Source organism: Antennarius striatus, chromosome 6 (genome assembly GCF_040054535.1).
Source record: "Antennarius striatus isolate MH-2024 chromosome 6, ASM4005453v1, whole genome shotgun sequence".
Lineage (NCBI taxonomy): Eukaryota > Metazoa > Chordata > Actinopteri > Lophiiformes > Antennariidae > Antennarius > Antennarius striatus.
Genome location: NC_090781.1, coordinates 13,014,079 through 13,036,981, shown reverse-complemented (window position 1 = coordinate 13,036,981; position 22,903 = coordinate 13,014,079). Strand labels below are relative to the sequence as shown.

At 40.9% G+C, this 22,903-nt stretch overlaps 1 protein-coding gene across 1 annotated transcript in view; it reads left to right on the top strand.

Annotated features, from left to right (window-relative positions):
* nova2 (NOVA alternative splicing regulator 2) overlaps nt 1–22,903 on the top strand; it is a 70,618-nt gene that overhangs the window by 31,089 nt on the left and 16,626 nt on the right. Inside the window, exon 4 of the mRNA XM_068316734.1 lies at nt 17,677–17,843. Coding sequence (XP_068172835.1) covers nt 17,677–17,843 — 167 coding nt within the window. The remainder of the gene's footprint in view (nt 1–17,676; nt 17,844–22,903) is intronic.

Here is a 22,903-nt window from a genome sequence, read left to right as displayed (position 1 = left end):
GCTTCCATGACCCGCTATGAAACACTACCAGGACGTGGTGCAGGACATGTACAGGACTGTGTGCACATGTGTGTATGTGGATGTGTATTGCTCATGCAGGTTATACATAAATGTGTTTACACAGATAAAATTCAGGTTTCCATTAGAGGAGTGTTTAAATTCAGACTTGAAGACTAAGATTAGATCTGCATTAGTTTAAATCTGCAGGAAGTGATGGAAACACAAATCTGCATGTGTGTGTATTTGTGTGTGTGGTATAGGTTTGTAGAGGCAGAGCACGACACACACACACACACACACACACACACACACACACACACACACACACACACACACACACACACACACACACACACACACACACACACACACCCATTGAACAAAGCAGAGGATTGTGGGACTGCACACCCGTTGCCTTGGTGATGAGAATCAAAGTGACAGCTCTCCTACAAGAGACCCCCCCCTCACCTCCACCCCACCCCCTCCCAGACTCCCTCTCTTCTCCCTAGCAGGTGTAAGAGAGCGAAAGAGACGGACAGAGAGATGTCTTTCTTCCCTTCTTGGTCAGCGTCCAGATCCTCTTGCCTTGTGCTCCTGAAATAAGCAACTCTTGTGGGGAGTTTTTAATAACATAAATTGTGCATGCAGTGATTCATTCGCGCAAACTACAAGGTTTCATCAGTTGGCAGCATTACAAAACTGTAAAAATTTCTTGTAGGGCAACTGATCCCAAAACTTTGCTTCGTAAATGTTGGTATTAATTTGTAAGTGAAAAACTCAAAATCAAATCAGTCACGGCGCTGATCAGATGCTCTCATACGCAGAGACACACCACTACATATGTGTCTGTCCTGATTGGTCGTTCATAAAAACACTTAACATTGGTGGTAGCCATGGAAACGTTCTTCTTGTGGCACAAAGGGGTGAGATGTAAAAGTTTAAAATCTGCTAATGTCTGTGAGTACCACTCACACACAGAGAACAATGTGTGGTCTTAAAGGAGCTGTTTCTCTCTATAGCATTCAGCAGTATATCAGAGCAGGATTCCCTTTAAGGAGGAGGAAGGTGAACGTAGCAAACAAAGAACCTCATTGAGGGGAGAAGGACAGAAAGAGAATGAACCAGTTGTGAAATTGCATTTTTCTTTTGTCTTTATAGAACCCCAATCACTGGCAAAGGGACAAAAGTAGCCCTTTGGGACCCTTCAACCTCTCTGTCTGTCACTCACACACACACACACACACACACACACACACACACACACACACACACACACACACACACACACACACACACACACACTTCCCTCATAAAAGAGCTGGTTCCACAGCTGCCCCAGTCCCCCCACCCCCCACTTCCATTATTTTTAATCCCCGGTGAAAGCTCCCCCAATTTCCCAACACCCATACCATATACAAGCCCCAGCTCCACCCCCACCAACAAATAGAATGCCCCCCCCGCCCAACTCCACTTTCACCCCTTTCACCGATGATTAATCCCTCCCTCTCCTGGTCTGAAGTCCCACGAGGCCGTCAGCTGTCGTATCGTCTCTGACACACCGGCTGGACTCACTTTAATTATCAGATCTTGAGCCTGATTATTATTCTGTGTGTGTGTGTGTGTGTGTGTGTGTGTGTGTGTGTGTGTGTGTGTGTGTGTGTGTGTGTGTGTGTGTGTGTGTGTGTGTGTGTGTGTGTGTGTGTGTGTGTGTGTGTGTGTGTGTGTGTGTGTGTGTGTGTGTGTGTGTGTGCACCATGTACAGATGTGATGCATGTCTGTATGTGTGTTCTGAGGTCAGCCAGACATTTTAGGTCACATGACCAGTGAATGTCCCCAAAGAAAGGCTCTGATTGGCTGCTGATGTTCCTGACCTTTGCTTAGTGTTCTTTATGATTCTTTTTTTTTTCTAGTTTTTGACCATTTTTGTTTAACATGTCAATATTTTAAAAAATGTTTCCTGTACAATGTATTGGTTTGAGTATACTGACACATCTGTATTCAATAGAATTTGTATCAGCTTGAATGATGGCAAATTAATAACACTGTAAAGAAAGTCTAGTCCTTCAAACACATGACCTTAAAAGAAGAAAACAGAGAAATAGTCTGGCTCCAAACTTGCTTCAAAAAAATAAAGTCAGCGTGATACACAAAAATAATCATGGCACATTTTGTTCTTTTCTGCCTGAGAGTTATCAAACAGCAATCAATCGTCTCATGTTTGTCACCTCATCAATAAACTTCAGCCTCTTTTTATATAAAACTCAACTTTCATCTTCCTGCAGCTTGCCGCCGTCTGTTGTTGTCTGTGTTGTGCTGTAAATCACGCTGTCACGTTCCATATGCTTGTCATTAATTGCCATGAGGTCACACATGCAACCAGGCGCCATCGTCTACGCTCACATGCATGTGCAGACACAGGCGACGCACATTCGATGAAACATACACAAGCACACATGCGAACGGACAAGCAGGCCGACACTCACAGCTGCTCTGATATTTTGCAGAAAGTGAGGCATATAGATGGAGGCAGAACAAGGGAGCTAATTAGTGTTTTAGCTGATTGCTAATTGCTGCTTTCTTCCGCCTACTTACACACACCATGGATAGACAGAGGGAGAGGGGGACTGAGAGAGAGAGAAAGGGGTCACATACATGGACTCCTGTTTTTCTCATACTGTTGTCATTTAAGTTAAATTACAGACATGCCTATTTTTTTTTTCAAGTTTTATATGCAGGCATCAGGATCTGGACTTCACTCTTTTTCTATTTTTTAGGTCCAAACGTTGATCTGATGGCCAACCAGAAGCGGAGTGAATCACTTATCTGTTCCTGTTGCGCTGTGTAGGTTTACAGCGTGCAAAAAGTATTTTTTTATGCACCTCTCAGCTGTCAGAGGGTGCACAGTTACCTGCCAGGGCTTTTCTGTTGATCTTGTGTTACAGTTCAGTTCCACTTATGAGAAACTGAGAAACTGGATTAATGATGTTGATGCACTGCATCTAACACTTCTGCAGTTTGCCCACATTAACAGGTTTAAATTAATGAAATATTACAATGTGCAGCTCAGTTGAAGTCAAAAGATTTCAAAACATTGATGCTGATGTTCATTGGGTTTGAATGACAATATGATCATATCGCTGCACCGTTGTAAGAAAAATATTAAAACAAAAATGTTCTAATTTAATTTCAAGTGGGTAAGAGGCAGGGTACACACCAGACATGTCCCCAGCGGATTGTGGGGACAAGATTGTCTTTTAAATCTTAATTTTTTTACATCATAAGAATAAAATTAATTTAAAATTGTTAGTCAAAACTGGATATAAGTAAAAGGAAATGTCATTTTGTCCAGCTCTCCTGCTGATGCTTCACACTTTCCTCTGATCTGAGAGGCTAAAAGGAAACGGCTTTCCTTCGTGTTAATCAAGTTTTCACATTGTAAACGTTGGGTTTTAGCTACGGTGTGAATCCTCTGAGTCTTATTTGCTTTCCCAATGTGGATTTGTGACATGTTGGAAGAGAAGTGTGCATTTGTGTGAAAGCTCACGCAGCTTTTGCTAGCAGCGCGTGAAGCAACACGACGGCAGGGTTCAAGTCGAGTTGACGATGTTTTGTTGTGTTGAGGCTGTGCGTAGTTTTCTCTTTGTGAGGCGGCCTGTCCGCTGCCGAGCCAAGCCGCAGCTCAAACACACACACATAAAAGACGAACACACACACATGGACATACATGATCTCAGCCACATGCTCAGAAGCATGCACACACTCACACACACACACACACACACACACACACACACACACACTCTGCAGTCCCAGCTGTAACAAATGGAGACCAGATTGTGTATGATGATGATGATGTAAAGGACCAGGCATGCTGGTCTCCATGGCTGACGGGCTTTGTTGAATAAACTTTGACTGTGTGTGTGCTGGTGTGTGCGTGTGAGCTGGTGTGTGTGATTGTGTGTGCAGGGTCAACCCATGATCCACGTGCCATGAGCTATTAAACAGTCATTTTTGGTTCCCAATAGAATTCATCATGTGTTGCTGCAGCCAATCACATAAAAGCATGTAGGGGTGAGAAAATGTGTTTCCTCTGGTTTGCTCTTTCCTTCTTTGTTCATGTGCACATATAGAGTAAATATAAAGAAAAATACATGATGTTCTTTTTCAAAGGAGTCTCCCCGATTGGATGTTTTTGCACTTTTTTCAGACTAAATGTTCTGTTCTGTAGTCCTACAGCATGACGTCAGCCTTCTGCAGAGAAAACACAACATAGTTTTGTCTTATTATTATGTGGTCCAATCAGCAGGACTGTTGCCTCACAGCAAGAAGGTCCTGGGTTCAATTCAATCTCTGACTTTTCATGCGGTAGAGGTGATTTGGTGATGAACTGAAGTCTTGTCCAGAATGAAATTTACCTCTATTCCCCAACTTATGAGTGACTCAATGAGTGGTCCATTAAAAGTAAACGAGGAGAGCAGTTCACTATCATTAAAATTGCCATTGCATGGAACATGTAATTGCATAATGCAGGCGTTCAGGGCCGAAAGAGTGTCTGAAGCATGGAGTTAAAGCAGCCAGCGCTCTGCAAAGTTGTGAAAATACTGATAAAACGAGACAGGTATTCTTATAAACCAGCAGCTGGACTCCACAGACACAGCAACGATTGCACGTTGTATCTGTCTGTCTGTGTGTGTGTGTGTGTGTGTGTGTGTGTGTGTGTGTGTGTGTGTGTGTGTGTGTGTGTGTGTGTGTGTGTGTCTTTCCCAGCAGAATGAGTCAGAAGACAAGGGGTGTGTTCAGCTGAGAGAGAGAGAGAGAGAGAAAGAGAGACAGAGAGAGTGAAAGGAAATGAGAGGAAGTGAAAGGAATGTGGAAAGATATAGAATGTTATGGCCGGTCGAAGAGATGGAGGGAGAGATGGGACAGCACTTTCCTCTTTGTTTGTCATCTAAACAAATGCCAACAAAATATTTACTTGGAGCTCCTTCTCATGTCCAGGAGCTGCTATTTAAATTTTAGCTGATCTTCCTGATGGCCATGGCAGACTATGAATGACTTTGTTGACATAGGTAGTTTATTTGCCCAGCAGGCCTGTTATAATGGAAAGACATAACATGCATGCATTATTGGATTTGAAGAATCTGTTCATTTTGCGGTTTGTAGTTGTACTTTGTGGATGCTTGCGTCCTTCTTTTGATCAACCAGCCATAATTCAGGTGAGGCGTGACAAACGGAGACAACGAGCAGAAAAACTCTCCGTTGATGCTTTAATGTCTTTAATATCCTCATTGATCGCTGCTGAGAACTTCACTGATTCTATAGTTACCCGTTTTATTTACCTGGTACATTACATGTTTAGATCGCCATTTTTGTTATTATCAAAACGTTTGACTCTTCGCTGCCACCTTGTGGCTGTAAGGAAAATGAGGGAGGATTGAAACACGTGTCTATCTGCATCGACTGTAGGCTCAGACCTCAGCAGGGAGGAGTTCTGACTTACTGGACCTGTTTCAACTTTGTTAGAATACCCCTGGTATGGAGGGATAGATGGATAGGTAAATGGAGAGGCTGACATCAGTGCTGGGGCAGCTGATGGGGGCAAAAGGCAGATGCAGTCACACAGAGAGCAGGGATGGATTTGGGGGGATTGAAGCTATAAGAGGGTGGGAACGAGGAGGCTTAGACCAGCTGACACTGTCCACATTAAACGCACACACACACTCACACACACACACAACATTGACAGACACATACAGACAGACACTTTACCACACGCTAGAGCAGAAGAGCAAAGGGGAACATTTTGATAACTTTGAGGATTAAGGGGCTGTGTGGATACAAAGCTAGATGGACAGTGTGTGTGTGTGTGTGGGGGGGGTGGGTGGCAGGAAGACAGGTGTGGCTCAATAAAGACAGTCATGAGACACCAGACACCAACAGGGGAGATTATGCTAAACGAGTCGACGACATAGAGTGTCAGTGACGGAGTGTGTGCATGTATGCTTGTGTACGTGTGTGTCAGGGGCAGTGTGTAACCACATACATTATTCCCCAGACGCCAAACATACACACACACACACACACACACACACACACACACACACACACACAGCTACGCTGGAGGTCAGTGACTGTGCAGATTCTGTCCTGAGATGGCTTCACTGGAGCTTCACAAAGAGTGTGTTTAGAAATATGAATGGTGGAGATATTACTAACACCTCTCCTTTTCCTGGAGCCTTCAATGGTAGCATACTTGTGGAGATTTGGATGTAGAAGTGGTTTGTCAGGGGGCATCCATGCAACTCATTTCAAACACAATCTGTTGTTGGTCCAATTAGTCCAGTTCTTCAGATGGAATAGAAGCACTGATATATTTAAAGATCTGATAAATGCTGCAACTAAACAAGTTGGAAAATGGAGAATACAATGGGAGGGAAAAAAGAAAAAAGACACAATGAGAGGAGAGAAGAGACAGAGAGACACTGAAGAACATCCAGGGCTCCAGAACAGAGTGGAAAGCAAGACATTATTGGATCTCTTATTTTGTCACTTCATTATTCATGGATGTCCACCATGTGTGTGTCTGCTGGTGTGTTTGTGCATGTGTGTGAGGGTGTGAGTAAAATCAGAACAGTGTTGAACTCGTTTAGGTTGACAAAGAATTCACACAAGGTCCAGTTACTGCACAGGCCCTCCAAGGACACAAACAAGCTGTGTACGTGTGTGTGTGTGTGTGTGTGTGTGTGTGTGTGTGTGTGTGTGTGTGTGTGTGTGTGGCCAGTTAGTTACCTAAGACAGTGATGTGTGTGGTTCTGTCTCGGTTTTGTGTTTTAGTGTTGTTTGGGTTCTGGATCGTTACAGACTGTCATGAAGGAAACAAAAGGAACATAAAGTTGTTGCCAGGTTCTGGCTTCTGCACAAACCTGGCAACAACTTTTTTTGTTCTGGCAACATGCTTTTTTTTTTTTTATTAGTAACACATTGCAAAGTTGGATATTCATGAATTTATTCATGACACACTGTTGGAAGCCTTTGTGATGCAACAGTTGAGTTCCAAAGCCTCGCAAAATAGTTTTTTGTGTTTTTATGCTCGGACAGTTTTATGATGAAATGACATCATAAAGAAAATAAAAATTACATCTGTTATTTGAAAAACATGAGATTTGCAGCTTAAGTGTAACTTTTGAATTGTTTTTCTCTTAATAAAGTATAAAGAGCATCAGAATTTTTTCAATCATTTTCACTCAGCCGTTTCAAATAATGTGTAAATTAATAAAATAACTGAAGATGTTAGAGGCCAGGAGGGGCAGCCGTGGCATCTTGTCAGCTGTTTGCTCTGGATGGGTCGGGTCACTCGGGCAACACAAAACTTTCTGCCAAAGAAAAAAAAAAAGGGAAAGAAAAGCAAAGAAAAGAATTAAGGGAGGATGGGGGGCAGTGGAGGAGGATGGGAATCATGAGAGGAGAGCCAAAGAGGGGATGGATGATTGAATGTTGAGCAAATGATGAAGAAGGGCTGTTGGAAGTGTTCATCCCCCTTTTTTTAAGTGTAATCCTGCATTGAGCAAGTTTTGACGTTTCGTTTTTGTACATTTTGACAGCTAAAAAAAGAATCACATCAATCTACCATCTGGCAAAATAACATAACATATACATCAAACTCACAGATGTGATGTCATCAAATTCAAAGCTTCCACTGTAAAAAAAAAAAAAAATCAGAGGTTGTTTGTGTTATTGTAAACTTTGAATTATTCCCACAAAGTAAAAGAAGACAATATATTGTGCTCTTACCACAGCTTAAAAATGTGTGATAAATAGTTCTTTATTCAGACTAAATATATGAATATGATTAATAATAAAATTAGGATGAAGTGGGGAGTTAAGGAATGTTTGCTGTAAATAATCCCAGGTTTAAATCTCCAATGCAGGTCATTGTGAACAATAATGAAGATCCAGCAATCAAACCTTTAACCTGGTCCTTATATTTTCTCATTGTTCACTTGTGCTTTCATTTATCTGTTTTGCCAGAATAAAGAGTAATTTTCTGGAATTTTTTAAAAGTGAGACATGATGGACGTGGAGGTGGAGACTGGATAGAGGGTAGCAGGTCTCTCCAAATGAAAAGCGTTACATCAGAGAAGAGGAATTCCTGCCTTTTCTTCCAGTTTCTTTTGTTATTCTTTAGAGAGAGCTGCCTCATTCTTTTCAGTGAGTGCTCTGTCACAGCCGGACCAAGGGACAGATAAAGGAAGGAGAGAGAGGAAAGTAGAGAGGTGAGGGGGGGGGGGGGGTGAGGGAGTTGGAGAGAGAGAGAGAGAGAGAGAGAGAGCGTTGAGGGGGGAGAGGAAGGGAGGGAGGTTGAATGAAACTCCTGTTTTCACATTTCCGCTAAGGAGAAATTTCAAAACTAAAATGAGGAGCAGGAGAGAGGAGAAGAGAGCGCCACACACACGATAACACTGCTGCCCCCCGCCCCCCATGAAAACAAGATGTCTTCCTGTTTGTTAGGTGTTTATTACAATGCACTAAAACACCCATTTTATTTCAATATGCTCCTTATAGTCAAAGTGTTTGGTGAGTTCCATGATAGTTTGTTGGTCTTCCCTGGTGTAAAAGTGTGTGTTTTTATAATTGTGTCTTTTCGCTAATGATTTTGTCTGGTATAAATGAAATGAAAGCCATAGGGAGGGTGTATATGTCTTTCATGTTGGGGGGGTGGGGGGGTGTCATGTCCAACCTTCTGCCAGCCCGTCAAACATCTTCTTTTCTCATGAACTTTGATCAGTTTTTTTATGTTTTCTTCTTTCTTTTGTCTGTTTTTCCTTATTTTCTTCTCTTTGTTTTATGGAATCCTTTTGGCCTTTTTTTTCTTTCCTCTCTTTGTCCTCCCCTTTCTATCCTGTTCTTTCTCTCATGACGACTTGGTCAACAGCATCAGAGAACAGGTCCAAGTTTCCTTACAGCCCCCCGATTACATCACCACAGGCAGTCTCTCTCTCTCTCTCTCTCTCTCTCTCTCTCTCTCTCTCTCTCTCTCTCTCTCTCTCTCTCTCTCTCTCTCTCTCTCTCTCTCTCTCTCCTTTTGGAATAACAGCTAACACTCATGATATCACCAGCAGCTGCTCAGCTGCATGAGAGACTGTGTGTATGCTGTGTTTGCTATGTGGGAGTGTGTGAATGGGGAGATCTGTCTTTCAGTGCGTTTTGACAAATTTTGGTTGGAAATTATCACAAGTGATGAGGAAAAAAAATGACACTTGAGTGTCTTTCATCCTTTTCGTCTTAGTCTCTGCATCCATCCTTCTCAACAGTCAGTCGTTTACATTGGCTCCCTGAGGGGGGCCGGGCCCACCAGCTGTCTTCAGCACCGATTGGACCTTGGTGTATAGGATGCATGTAGAATAATAGTTCAAAAAGGGCTGATGACATAAGGTCATGTAAGGAGGCTTTGACTTGTGGATTTCCAGGCACGAGTTGTAACACCGAGTCACCGTTATATCATTAGCATGTTGATTGTAAATCAGTGTGAGCACAGTTAAGTAAAAACTATCTGAAGATTGCATCATCCGCTTTCCACAGGAGTTGTTCTTCCTTCACACACTTCATGGCACAAATAAGGAAATAAACTATCTTTACACTTAAGCTGTTAAGAAATTAAGAAGTGAAGGGTAATAGTACAGAAATGAGATGCTGGTTGAGGCTGATCAAGCTCCCTTGTCTGGGAAATGCATAATAATCTTTGCCACTTTATTACTGAGAAAATTGAAGCCTGGTTTGGACATAATGAAGACAGATATTGGTTTATCTTGGTAATAATATCCTTTGGTGTCCTTTATATTAGGTGCTTGAGATATTTAATAATCTTGTGTTTGAAATGACTCCATGTGAATGAAACTTGAAGCCCTTTCTCATAAAGGTATCGAAAAAGTGAATCCAGAAAGTGTCAATGAGGACAGATGAAATATTTTTTTTCATGTTTTAAGCTGATGTTTTTAGTAGAGGAGGAGGAGGGCAGGTGAGAGTGAAATATCCTCAATTCTACTCTCCTCATGGTGGAAAATCTGATGAACAGACACATGATACGCAAACTCCAGCTGACCTTCATCTCCGTCTTTAGCTACTTTTTTCTGGTCGTCCTCTCCGGTCCTGTAACCCTTTATATAAACTCTGTAACGCTCTGCAACAACAAGGTGTTGAGCTGCACCTCTAACAGCCTGCTAATCCAGCAGATCCGATCAAAGGTAGCCAGTTAACCTGAGCTTATCCGCTGTCTGAGGAGATCTGCTTAATGAGTTTACATTAAACCAGTCGCCATGTCACGCTGTGCCTCCAATTAATAGACTGAAGCCTCTGAGGGCTGATGTTTCAGTGTTACATTTTAAAACCGGAATAATCTCCTTCTGTTTGTGTCTGGATTAAATCTTCATCAACAGATTGCGTCCTGGATCTTGGATGGATATCCATCTATTCTGTCTTTATTCCGTTATAATTGCATTCTCTCAGTTTGTGTCTCAGTTTAATAATAATATCCATTTGCACTAACAGCACACAAAATAACTGCAGAAAGGCAGCATGAAGAAAAAAGATAATAATAATATCAATTATCTACAATTGTATTTCTGTCACTCTTAGGCTACAAAAATTTCTTTCCCTTTAAGATGATTTGGATTTTATGAATTATGAATTGAAATTTTGGTAAAATAATCTTGCTTGCTGTCAGGTTATGTATTGAAAACAGAGTATTTTTTTTTAGTAACTGTAATTTAAGCAGAATAAACGTGTGAAGTCCTCTTTGATCGTTACATTCAGGTTCCTCTGTCTATATTTTTGTATAATTCTTGCAGATTTGCTGCGTCTCTCCTCATCTCTGTTCCGCTGATCTGTCTTTGTTGTGACAGATACTGCGTAGTGTTCTCTCTCTCTCTGCTCGTCCTTGTTTGCCTCCCTCTTTCTCTGGTGTCACTCCATTTTGACACAACCATTTCAACTCGATGCCGATATTTCTCTCCCTCTTTTTTTCCGCCCCATTCTCCCTTCCTTGATGTATTTTGGATGTGACAGAAGTCGTGTGAACTTCAGTTTTTTCTTCCTATCTTTTTTATCCCTTTTGGTTTTTCTCTCTGCCCTGCCGATGTTTTTCTGTCACAAAGGCGCTGCCAGAGAAAAGCTACACATCTATGCCTAGCAGGGGCTGGACATCATGTACCTGTGAACATGAGACCTCTGGCGACGCTGTCACATCTCGTCTTCTTGCTCTCCTCCCCATCTGTTTGGTTTACTCTCTGCTGATTCATCTGAAATATTAAAGCGAGTTTGAGAAACTCGCTGCAGACAAGGAACTTCAGGGATCTTTAACCCGCATGTGTGTGTGCGTGTGCGTGTGTGTGTGTATGTGTGTGTGTGTGTGCGTGCATGTGTGTGTTTTACAAATGGGTCAGTTTCCAAAAGATTATCAGAATACATTTGACAGCAATTGTTGTGCAGGTGACAGTTTTCAGGCTGTAGAGGCAGCCGTACTGTTGTTGCCAGTAGTGATTGTCTGAGCAGAAAAACAGTATCAATAAAACAATAAGACTTTTTTTCAGGTCATGGTTGCTCTCCAACTTTGTTGAGGAAAGTTGCAGAATTTCTGTAGAATATTTTAGAAAGCAGTCTCCAGTGACCCAGTTTATAACATTTCTGCCTTCACTATTTTTTGATCAGGACATTTTCCCCACTTCTACCTGGAAGTATTATGTATCTGCTTAATGAACGCCACAACAGCTGTTTGAACTACATTATAAAATTATTATAATGATCAATTGTCACATTTGTTTATTTCATGTCTTTTATTTCATCTTATGTCATATTTTTTTAACATCATAGTCGTGGTGGGGGTCATACCAAAAGAACGAGATGTGCCTTTATGTACTTTATGTGATGAATCACAACCTTGAATCTTGAATGATTGCAGTTATTTGTCATATCTGCTTTAAAAAGGTTCTGTTTATTTATTTGGAAAAATCATAATAGATTATTTATCATAATGCAAGTACACAGAATCAGATTTTCACTGCCTTAAATGTCTCTCAGAGACCCATCGTATACTGTAGTAAATGTGACATCTCCATATTTAAGCCGATATAACCCCGATGATATCATTATGCTCTTACATTACAAATCTTTTGAACATGGCTGGTGCTACTTTTAACAAAGTAAGGAATCATTTCACCTTTAAGTAAAACTGGTGTGAATATCAGAGCAGTTTAATGAGCCTTTACTGCCAGCTCCTTTCCTCTGCAGGTTGACCTCTTTGCAGCAATTAACAGGCCGACACTGTAACACTCAAACTACATCACTGCAGCGGTCAGTGTGAGGTTCTGATTCACCACTCGCTGCCCAGTGCTCCACGGGTTTCTTCATCTGCAGCAAATCCATTACTTTTAGGGCTACATTTTTGTTCTTTTCTGAATAATGTCAGAGGCAAAGCGCAAATGAAGTTCAGCCTCTGCAAAGCAAACATGAAATGTCACCTCCTCACAGGTTTCGGCCTTTCTTTCTTTTAGCAGCAGAGGGCGGATGCGTTGCCTGCCCCCTGTAGGATTGACTTGCTTTGATCAGTGATGGGTTCAACCAGCAGCACGGACTAGCATCGTCACACTCATCCTGCATATGTTTGTCTGCTACTGTGAGTCAGGAGAGCTCGCTGTGTTTTCTCTCTGCTGCCTCCGGGGCCTCTCTGGTCATCAGGAGGGAGGAAGAGGAGGAGGAGGAGTTGGGAGGAGGAGTAGGAGGAGGTAGAAGAGGAGGCGGGGGGGAGGAGGAGGGCAGAGCAGGAAGGACTGAGTCATGGAAGTTGGAATTTAATACAAAAACTGCCAGGTTTCAAAGGCTGGATGATGACGATGATTAGAGCAGGGCGTCATGACATACAATCAGTATCAAAATTATTTATAACTTTAATCATAAATTCTTCTCTGTAGGTTTTTCTGTGAAAACACTGAGCTGTTAAAGCTAGCGAATTTTCTTTACGTCTCATTCATGAATTTAATTTCATTCAAGCTTTTTTTTTTTTAAGTGTTGCTGCAGGTTCATGAAGCAGATGCTGGACTAGCAGCTTCATTCCTTACAGAACACTTACCAAGCATTTTCCAGCTACTTACTAAAACTGAACTAAATGGATTGTATTGATATCCATGAGATATAAAAAATAATCACTTCTGCCTTCCAGCCACTCTTGCAAGTGTTTCATTTCAGGAACTTAGCCACCCTTTGACCAGACTTTCTATGACTAATTTAGAGTTGTAGGAGCTTAGTTTTTCAGAGTTTTACTGTCTGTTTTCAATAATGGTTTTTTAAGGTCCTATAATTTTCTCATGTAACTTTATTTTTTTTTCCTTATTTAGGACCGTAGTGTACTTAAATAAAGTAGTTTGTTCCTTATCTCCAAAGACAACCTTTAAGTACGTAAACATACTTGTTTGAAATGCACATTTTGCAGACGTTGGTTAACCATGAGAGGTATACGCAGGTGGTGACTCCTGCTTTGTATTTTCATGTGAACTTTCAGCAGTTAGAAATCGGTATGTTGGCTGTGCTCATTAAGATTAGTAGTTAAATGTGCAGTAGATGTTAAGGTCCTACCAACACTGAGCAGATATGACTTCAGCAGAAGTTTCCAGTCATTAACATGTCAAATGATGATGTTCATTTCATAACGGGACTTGCAGAGGTCACACACTGTACAACCATCACACACACCCACCATCACACACACACACACACACACACACACACACACACACACACACACACACACACACACACACACACACACACACACACACACACACACACACACACACACACACACACACACTTAATGATGTCTTGCACCAGTGGGACCAGTAACACAGCCTCTGCCTGTTGATCACTGAGCGATGTGTAAATGCTGTTGTGTTGGCACAGGTTCAGACATCTGTGCATCTGTGTGCTGCATGATAAAAGACATGGGGACACATATCATAAAGCACAGATCTTAAAAAAAACACTCACAAAAATATCAAAACAAATCAACATCTCCTTCCCATTTCCCCCGTGTTTGTTTTCTCTTCCTGCTTTTTGGTGTGTGTTTGCTGGAAAAGATGACTTAGAGACAGAAAAACTTAAAACCGGAGTGAACATAAGTTAAAATAATTACAACTATAGATGAGGTATGCATTACACCATAGATTCTGCTGACTTGCAAGATGACTATAATTAAAATCAATTTCATTGCACTACAAAGCATTTTGTTTAATGCAAGATCATTGTATCTTTATTTCTTTGTTATTCCCATTGAATATCCAGCAGCAATTTTGCTAAATTATAATAAACTTACAGTAGGGCAGAACAGATGGAACAGACCAGCCGCTGCAGAGACATATTCTTCTCTGGATCTTGCATTCTCTGTATTTCCACTTTACAAGTTGCTAATATGTCAGGGGTTTGCTTGCTTGTTGTGTGTTTCATCTGTCTTGTATATAACATGTCTTCAACAAAAATGTTAATATCATTTCCATCATTTCAATATTAATTGATCTTTCTGAGATCTTTAGGTCAATGATTTGTGGCCGCGTCAAGGAAGAGTTTCAATACGATCTCCTCTGACCTTCTCTCTACCGTCATACTCGTCACACACACACACACACACACACACACACACACACACACACACACACACACACACACACACACACACACACACAATACACACATTCATGCACGTGCATACACTTATGTGCACATACAATCACAAGGCATAAATATGGCAAATACACACTCATGCCAAGACAATGGCCTGCTAATCCTTGTTTATGATTGGTTGAGTCCTGATTACCCAGAGGGCACCAGCTGTCATGGAGAGGCGAGGCCCAGTTTTCTCAGTATCAGCACATATGCCCAAACACGCCAGCCCTCGTATCACTCTACTCACCAATGCTTCAAATCCGAGGTGAAATGTTCAACAGCAGTGTTAGCATGTGGTAAAGCTAAAATGTCACGCCAACATTTGCTTTATGAGCTCATGGTCATTTGGTGAAACGAAAGCATTCAGCTCCTTTTCAACACACGGTAATAATAGGAATGAGAATTAATGTCTCTGTTACACTAACAGATGATGCAAAGAAGTAGCATGTCCAAGTAGACAATTGCTGTAAATGCCTGAGTACTAGATGTTTTATTTTTAGTCTTTATTGTTTCAACCGCTCCTGCATTCAACTCTCCATTTACAGGCTGGAGAAGAATCCTCAAGTCTACGTTTTAGGACAGGAAAGGTATTGATAAAATATGCTGTATGCATTTTGAGATTTTTTTTCATTTAGGAAGTCGTCTGCGCAGAGTGTTTATGAGCTGCTTTATTTCAGGCTCTCTACAGTCGGAGTCTTGAAAGCTTGTGAATTTAATTAAATATAAATTGTTCTGAAATTAAATTGTACACTGGATTTAAATGGTTTTTAATTTGGCTTTTTGAAGGTTCTAACCTCACAACATGACGACCTCTCGGTTTCCCTCCCTAAGCAGACGTACTTCAGTCCTTTTTCTCTGTTGCTATTCATTCCCACAATCCCTCTGCGGCCAAGCCGAGCCAAGCTGAACCGGTCCAACAATTTGACGAGAGGGGGGGAGACAGGAAGCTCAAACTGACGCGCTGCTGAGCAGAGATAAGAGCAGATCCTGCTCCATACAGGAGTCACGAGAGAGAGAGGGAGGGAGAGATGGAAGAAGAGAGGAAGAGGAGGAAGTGCAGTAGACAAAAGGGAGATGAAGGTAGTTAGAGATGGAAGGAGGAGAGGAGGATGTAGATGAAGAGAAAGCAGAGTAGAGAGAGAATAAATGTTAAAAGGCTTTGAGAGGGAGGGAGAGACAGAGAGATTTACTTTACTGTGTTGTTGAGACAGAGCTGGACTGAGAGGCTTTGCATTGACCTAGATTCTTATAACCTGTTTGTCTGTTTGTTTGTCTGTCTGTCTGTTTGTCTGTCTGCATGTCAGTGGCATGTTTGTATTTACTTTGACTTGAAACGTCAATAATTTAATTCATTGCTTTTATACATAAGGAATAAAAAAAGAATTGAATTACTTTGCAAGATTACTAAAATATAAGTTCTGAACTTCAAAGGAAAGTTTTTTTTCTTTTTCTTTTTGTATGTAAATGCCATTTTATAACATTTTTGTAATGTCATCAGAAAAAAAGCATAAATACCTCGGCACAGACAACTCCTGATGTTCCACAAATTAGATCTCGATCTCGATCGTAATCCAGATCTGGGAGATTAAAAGATATGTTTGGGGAGACTGTGGGGGTAGAATGTGTTGACAGTGACAGTGAGGAGTAGAGACATAGCATGGAATAAAGCAAACCAGAGTCATTCAACTGGAGTTAGTGAGTCGGTGAGATGTAAGAAGATAAATGAAAAACAGACCTTTGCTATGATGGAATGTTTTTGTTCATTACTTAGAAAAAAACTGATCATAAGGGTTTATAGGGTCAAAGAATGTGGCAGGATTTTGCTTCGAAATAGTTTGGAAAAATACAGTATGTTCTAATTGATATTTCAGTAACAGTGGCATCAGCAGTTCATTATTTCTTGCCTCCTAAACTGTCCATCTTTACTTAACAAGTGACTTTACAGGAGAGTATAAATCAAATTTGTCTCGCTGATGGGATGTTTTAAGTCCCGTGAACCTGTGTTTAGATTTGTTGAATAGCTTTTGGTCGATTTGTTTGCAGAAGAGATAAATCATGCAGTCGTTAATGCTTCGTCACCTTTTGTGAGGCAGACGATAGGGACATGTTTTATGTATCATGTGACCGTTAAAACTGATCATTCTGGATAAACTGAATGTGTCTAATGTGTTTAAAGAATGCAATGGAAACATGTTCTCTGAATGTTGTATTTTACCCGTAAGGTCAACAATACAATTTCTGTTTCCTTTAGCCATTATTTAGTTTTATTTTTTTGTCATGTACTCATACCGTATATGTGTTTATATATGCATATAGCGTGCTGATGGTTCAGTGTTTTTTCTACTCACTGTTACTGTTTAGTGCATCAGCTGTATATTTTCCTTATAAAGATCATTGCAGTTTTTATTTCCTTGTTACTCGTTTTTTTTTCAAGAACATGAAGCAAGACTGTTTGTGATTTCATTGATCCACACAAAAAACTTGAAGGAAAATATTAAATTGTTACTGTTGAAATCAGAAGTGTGACAACAGTAAGTTCAGAACTCTGACCTCCTGCGGCGAGATTCCTCCTGTCTATGGAAACGTATTGAAACTTCAATGACAAACACCAAATGGAAAACAAAGGGTTCACATAGTAAACCTGTTCTTTTGCAAATATTGTGATGAAGATGTTACATTTTAAGTAAAAGCTGAAGTTTTTCTGGAATTCTGCAGCTTTACGAGTTTTGCTGCTGTATAGATGTGTAGACTATGGAAACACAGTAATGTCATACATCTGAAGTAATATAATTCATTAATGTTAATAAGCACAAGCTGGTATATTTTATAGCATTACAACATTCTTTTCTAATTTTTTTCACTGCTTTTTTATTTTGCTAAAATCAGCATTTTCTCCGTCTTCTGAATCCTGTTTATTTCACTTTACACTCAGGCACTGACCTATTTATCTTTGTGTGTGTTTGTGTGCAGGAACGACAGAGCGGGTGTGTCTGATCCAGGGGACGGTGGAGGCCCTGAACGGTGTCCATGACTTCATTGCTGAGAAGGTGAGGGAGATGCCTCAGAGCACCCAGAAGACAGAGCCGGTCAGCATCTTGCAGCCGCAGACCACCGTCAACCCAGACCGTGTCAAACAGGTCGGTCTGACTCCTCTCCTTCTCTGTTCTATTTTTATCACACTCTATTCCAGGACAGCTCAGAGCTACGAGACTATACCTGCAACCCTGTGTATAGTTGTTGTTGTTGTTGTGTTTGTGTGTGTTTTTGCCAGCTCTGCCTCAACAGAAGGAGTGTGTGAAGAGGAGAGGGAAGGAAGTGTTTGGATTTGGAACGACAAACTGTGTTTCTCTGGTGGAGATATGATTTTTTTCTTACAGTGGAATGAAAAGACATGAATACAAACATCAGGAGATATGCAGATGATGGTGAATGATGGAGGGAGAGAAGAGAAATATAAAATGTAGAATAGAAAGGACAAGAAATGAGTTAAAGAAAGGGAAAGTGGGAAAATAAGAAAAAGGCAAAGAGAGGAGAAACAGGTCGGGGGGGTGAGAGAAGTCGAGATGGGAGGCAAAGGAGAGAGAGGGGGGTGAAGATGAAGGGAAAAGGAGAGATGAGTAATGAGGGGGAAGAGGTGACACCCACTGGATGCAGTGGGTTAGGTGTGAACATAATATGAACTCTGTCATGAGCTGCACAATAAGCAGCCACACACACACACACACACACACACACACACACACACACACACACACACACACACACACACACACACACACACACACACACACACACACACACACACACACACACACACACACACACACACACACACATTCACATGTGTGTGGACATACAATTTTGATGCTTTCAGGGGTCTGTTTGGTGTCAGAGGTGAGTGAAGGTGCAGGTGACACTTTTATGGATTAGCGTTACAACACAAGAGGATTCCATTTTATAGTTGCTTTTATCATCCATAATAAAATATCAGGAAATGTTACTCAAACTAATCCTAAAGAATTATTTTTGACTCTTTCTATACAAGTGATAAATGAGCTCATGGAGTGTTTTGTGGCAGTAGCTCCAATGAAGCTCATTCCTCTGATTGTAAACACACTACCAGCTCTATAATGGAGAACAATTAGTGCAGCCATTGATTATGACCCAAATCTATTTACCTGATTGTCATCGGTCCTCTTCATGATTGCTCCCTATTGGTTGGGTAGGTCTGGCTTTGTGGCTTTCATTTCATTTATTGACTATTCGGGCCTACTAGAGGCAACACAGACACACTAATGCAGACAAACAAAGAAAATCACATTGAAATAAGGAAGAAATGACTAGAGTCATATAAAAACATACTTTGGCCCCGTTTGATTCGGTTCGTCCTCGTCTCTGAGCTCTGGTGTTACATTTGTGTTGCATACACTATTCCCAGCTGGGATTTCTCATCCTCAGTCACAAGCAGAATTCTAAAATAGAGGGAGGGAAAGAAACACACCTCCATTGTGTCTTTGAATAGATAAAGTTATCACACACAAGTACAGTCCTCAGAGATTCTTGTTTTTGCAGTGCACACATTTTGAAGGTGCAGCTATAAAGAGAGATAATGCATAATTAATCAATACGTCACACACACACACACACACACACACACACACACACACACACACACACACACACAACTTGATGATACACATTACACATTTGCACAGTACTGAGTTGTGTTTGCACATCGGATGTCTCGTGTTTGTGGGCGGTACAACATGGCCCAGTGTGTTCAGAGTGAGGATTAAAGCTGCAGGTTATTATTAATCTCTTTCCTGGACATCAACCACATCAGTTTTTGTTAAGTTGATCACTTATGTTATGAGGTATTCACTTAGTTTGTCTTATTTTACATTTGTTAAATATTTCCAAATTTAAATATTTTCTTAATGCATTATTTATTTATTCTCTTTTTCAGTTACACTTACTGTTTGGTTATTTAATTATGTACAGATTTGATCTTTTTGTGGTGCTTGTAGGAGTTTGGGTTCTCTGAAGGGCAGTGAAGTATTTACAAACTGAATGCAGATTGTAATTTAGAAGCAATCTGTGGAGATTTCCGGAAGCTAGTGCTCAGAGCCAAAATAAAAACATTCATAAAAAATACTCCGATGTACAACAAAAGTTAAAAACTGAGCTGTTGGGGTTTTTTTTAACCCTGCAGGTTTTATACAGATTGTATTAACTTAATAGACCAATCAGGGAACTTTGGAGGTGTTGGATTTTGTAACCTTAGGACTTTTTTTTGTTGTTGCTTCAAGCCAAAAAAACAAACATTTATGTACAAAACCGACAAAGCTAATTGTGTTTTTAGCAAAACTATGAGCCTCAGTAAGTTGTCACCTGTTTCTTTCCCAAATGGAATAAATAATTAATGAAATAATTTACATGCTTTCAACTTACATCGTATCTTGGCGTCATGAGAGCATTGCTGATAGTTGGGAATGCCTATGCTGCTCTGGATGAGGCCAGTGGCCTTTGGGAGGCACTAGGCTAATAGCTCCTGATATTTTGACACTTTTAACAGAGGGTAAATCCCCCAGTTGCTCTTTGGGCTATTTTTACCATGAAGAGACGAGACTGAATGTGTTTGACGACACACATCAGATACGCACATGTTGACACCCACAGAAAGAAACGCCCAAACCAGAATAACCTCTTAAATCCTTCTGGACACCCAGGGGCCTCCAGCATTCAAAGACTGTTCATGGAACTGATCAAACTCAGGGGTCCTGATTTTACATTTTCAGGAAGGTCAAAACTACAACATATATTGATATATTATTTAAGTGGAAGAGAAAGAAAAACATTAGGATCTGATTATTAGAAATAAGGATTCTATGAAGTGATGTAAAAAACTAAATTGTTACATAGCAAACAATGTAAAAACATTTTTCATTGCATTTTCAGGAGCTACTTGAATTTATGCTATTTTTACGAAAAGGAATGTATTAGTGTAAATGGGAGAAAATATGATTTTAATGTGATGTGTAGGCCTACTTAATGAACGACTGGCACAGGCTGCGTTTAACAGTTTATGGTTATCACTAAATATAATTACACACACACACACACACAAACAGTGCAGACACATTTAGGGTCGTTGGGTTGTTGGTAAGTTGAGAAGTCAAAGGCCCCCAAAGAGTTTTAAAAGCATGGCTCTTATTGTGGAAACAGTTTGTAACCAAAACAAGGCAAATTCAATTTGGTCTGATGAATGGTTTTCATGTGGAAACACACACACACACACACACACACACACACACACACACACACACACACACACACACACAGGCGTGTACGAACCCACCGTTGTGCACTTGAGTGCCCCTGAAAGACGAACCTCTGTCCAGTGCAGGGCAGCCGTTGATTGTCTACTATGCGTGGCTGTGGATGAAATGTCTTCTGCATCGTCTTGCTGTCAAGACAGCGGCTGTCGTAGCATGTGTTGTTAGTCTTACTGGTTAACCCCTGGGACTGGGAGGGAGAGAGAGAGATAGGGAAAGAGGGAGAGGGACAAAAAAATCTGTAAGGACCTTGTTATGCCGTCAAAAAAATAGGTAACGAGTTAGATCTAGAGAGCAGGTTGAGAAGGAGGAAAATGAAGTGAAGATGGATGGAGAGAGGACAAGAAAAAGGCCTTCCCCACTGAGTCTGTGACTGATAGCTGGAAGCAGATCTGAACTCTTGTTAGCGACAGCTGCAGAGTGAGCTTTTCCGGAAGAAACAGCTGTTGAAAGTAAGACAAACAGAATAGCGATGGCACTGACAGATGAGACACTGCACTTCAAGGCCACATAGCAGGACAACAGACAAGAGGAGATGATTCACGAGCCTCGCACGGGGTCTGACCTAACTTATCGATGGATGGATTTTATTAGATATACTGTATGTTTCCTTTGTTTGGAGGCATCACCCTGCTGTTCACACTTCAACATTCTGCAGCTACACAGATTTTGGGTGATGGATGCTCTCAAAAAAAGATGCCTGGCTCTTAAAAACGGCTTTAAGCGTTAAATTGTATTTCCTGTGTAAGAAATGTAAAGAAATGATACTGATTTGATTGCTGTTAGTATAGTGATAGATACATCAACATGAAATAAACACTGAACAGACCTGTGAAACTTATTTCTGCAGCTGAAACTATTTTACAGCATTTGTCCATAAAATGCTCTAAAAAACTAAAAACAGAAACAGTCGCATTGAATTGCCGGCTTCACTTAGAAGTCACAATAATAAATAAATGTTGAAATTATTTTCAGGAAACAGCTCTCAATAACGTCTTCAAGTTGTCTGTGATGCAGGTTTTCAAAGTTGTTGTTCCACTAATACACACCACTAATACACACACGCACGCACACACACACACACACACACACACACACACACACACACACACACACACACACACACACACACACACACACACACACACACGCGGATACAGTATAAATGTATGATTACACTGCATAGTATCAGCTATTGAAAAAGGGATGGCAACAAACTTTTGACCATTTTAAAGACTCTTACTTCCTGTTTCACTGATGGCTCCACCCACATTCATGTCTGACTCAGAAAAGTTTATTAGAGTGTAAATACACACTTTGAGTTGAGGGAAAGCAGAAAGTGTGTGATCATTACATATAAGCTAAAGCACTCTTGAGGCCTCCTGCTCTGTGCTCTTGTGTAATGCAGTGAAACATCACCTACTTACCGCATCGATACTGAATTCATATTGGCTGTAAAACATGCCCTCTTGTCTGTTATTGTTGCATTACAGTGTTTGGAAGTGAGCTGCAGAGCTGGAGATGTGTCCCCTGTGGGATCAGCCTGTAAATGGCCTGTGGTTTTGTTGTGGTATTATTCTGGGACTATTTTTGGCTTTCTTTGGCCTTTATTGACACTGAAAACTTGAGCAGTGCTTTGTTTAGTTGTAATGACAACACTGACATACACAAGAATTTACACACAAAGATTGCTCTGGTTGTTTCCTGGTCACTCCCTACACCTACTTCCTGCAGGAGAAAGGGAGCATTTCCTCTGACCTTTGACCTTCTGAGAGAAACATCTGTTTCCTACTTCCTGTTATTGCCTCCTTGCACAGGAAGTTCAACGTAAATGTCAGGAAAACATACAAGCTTGTGAGGTG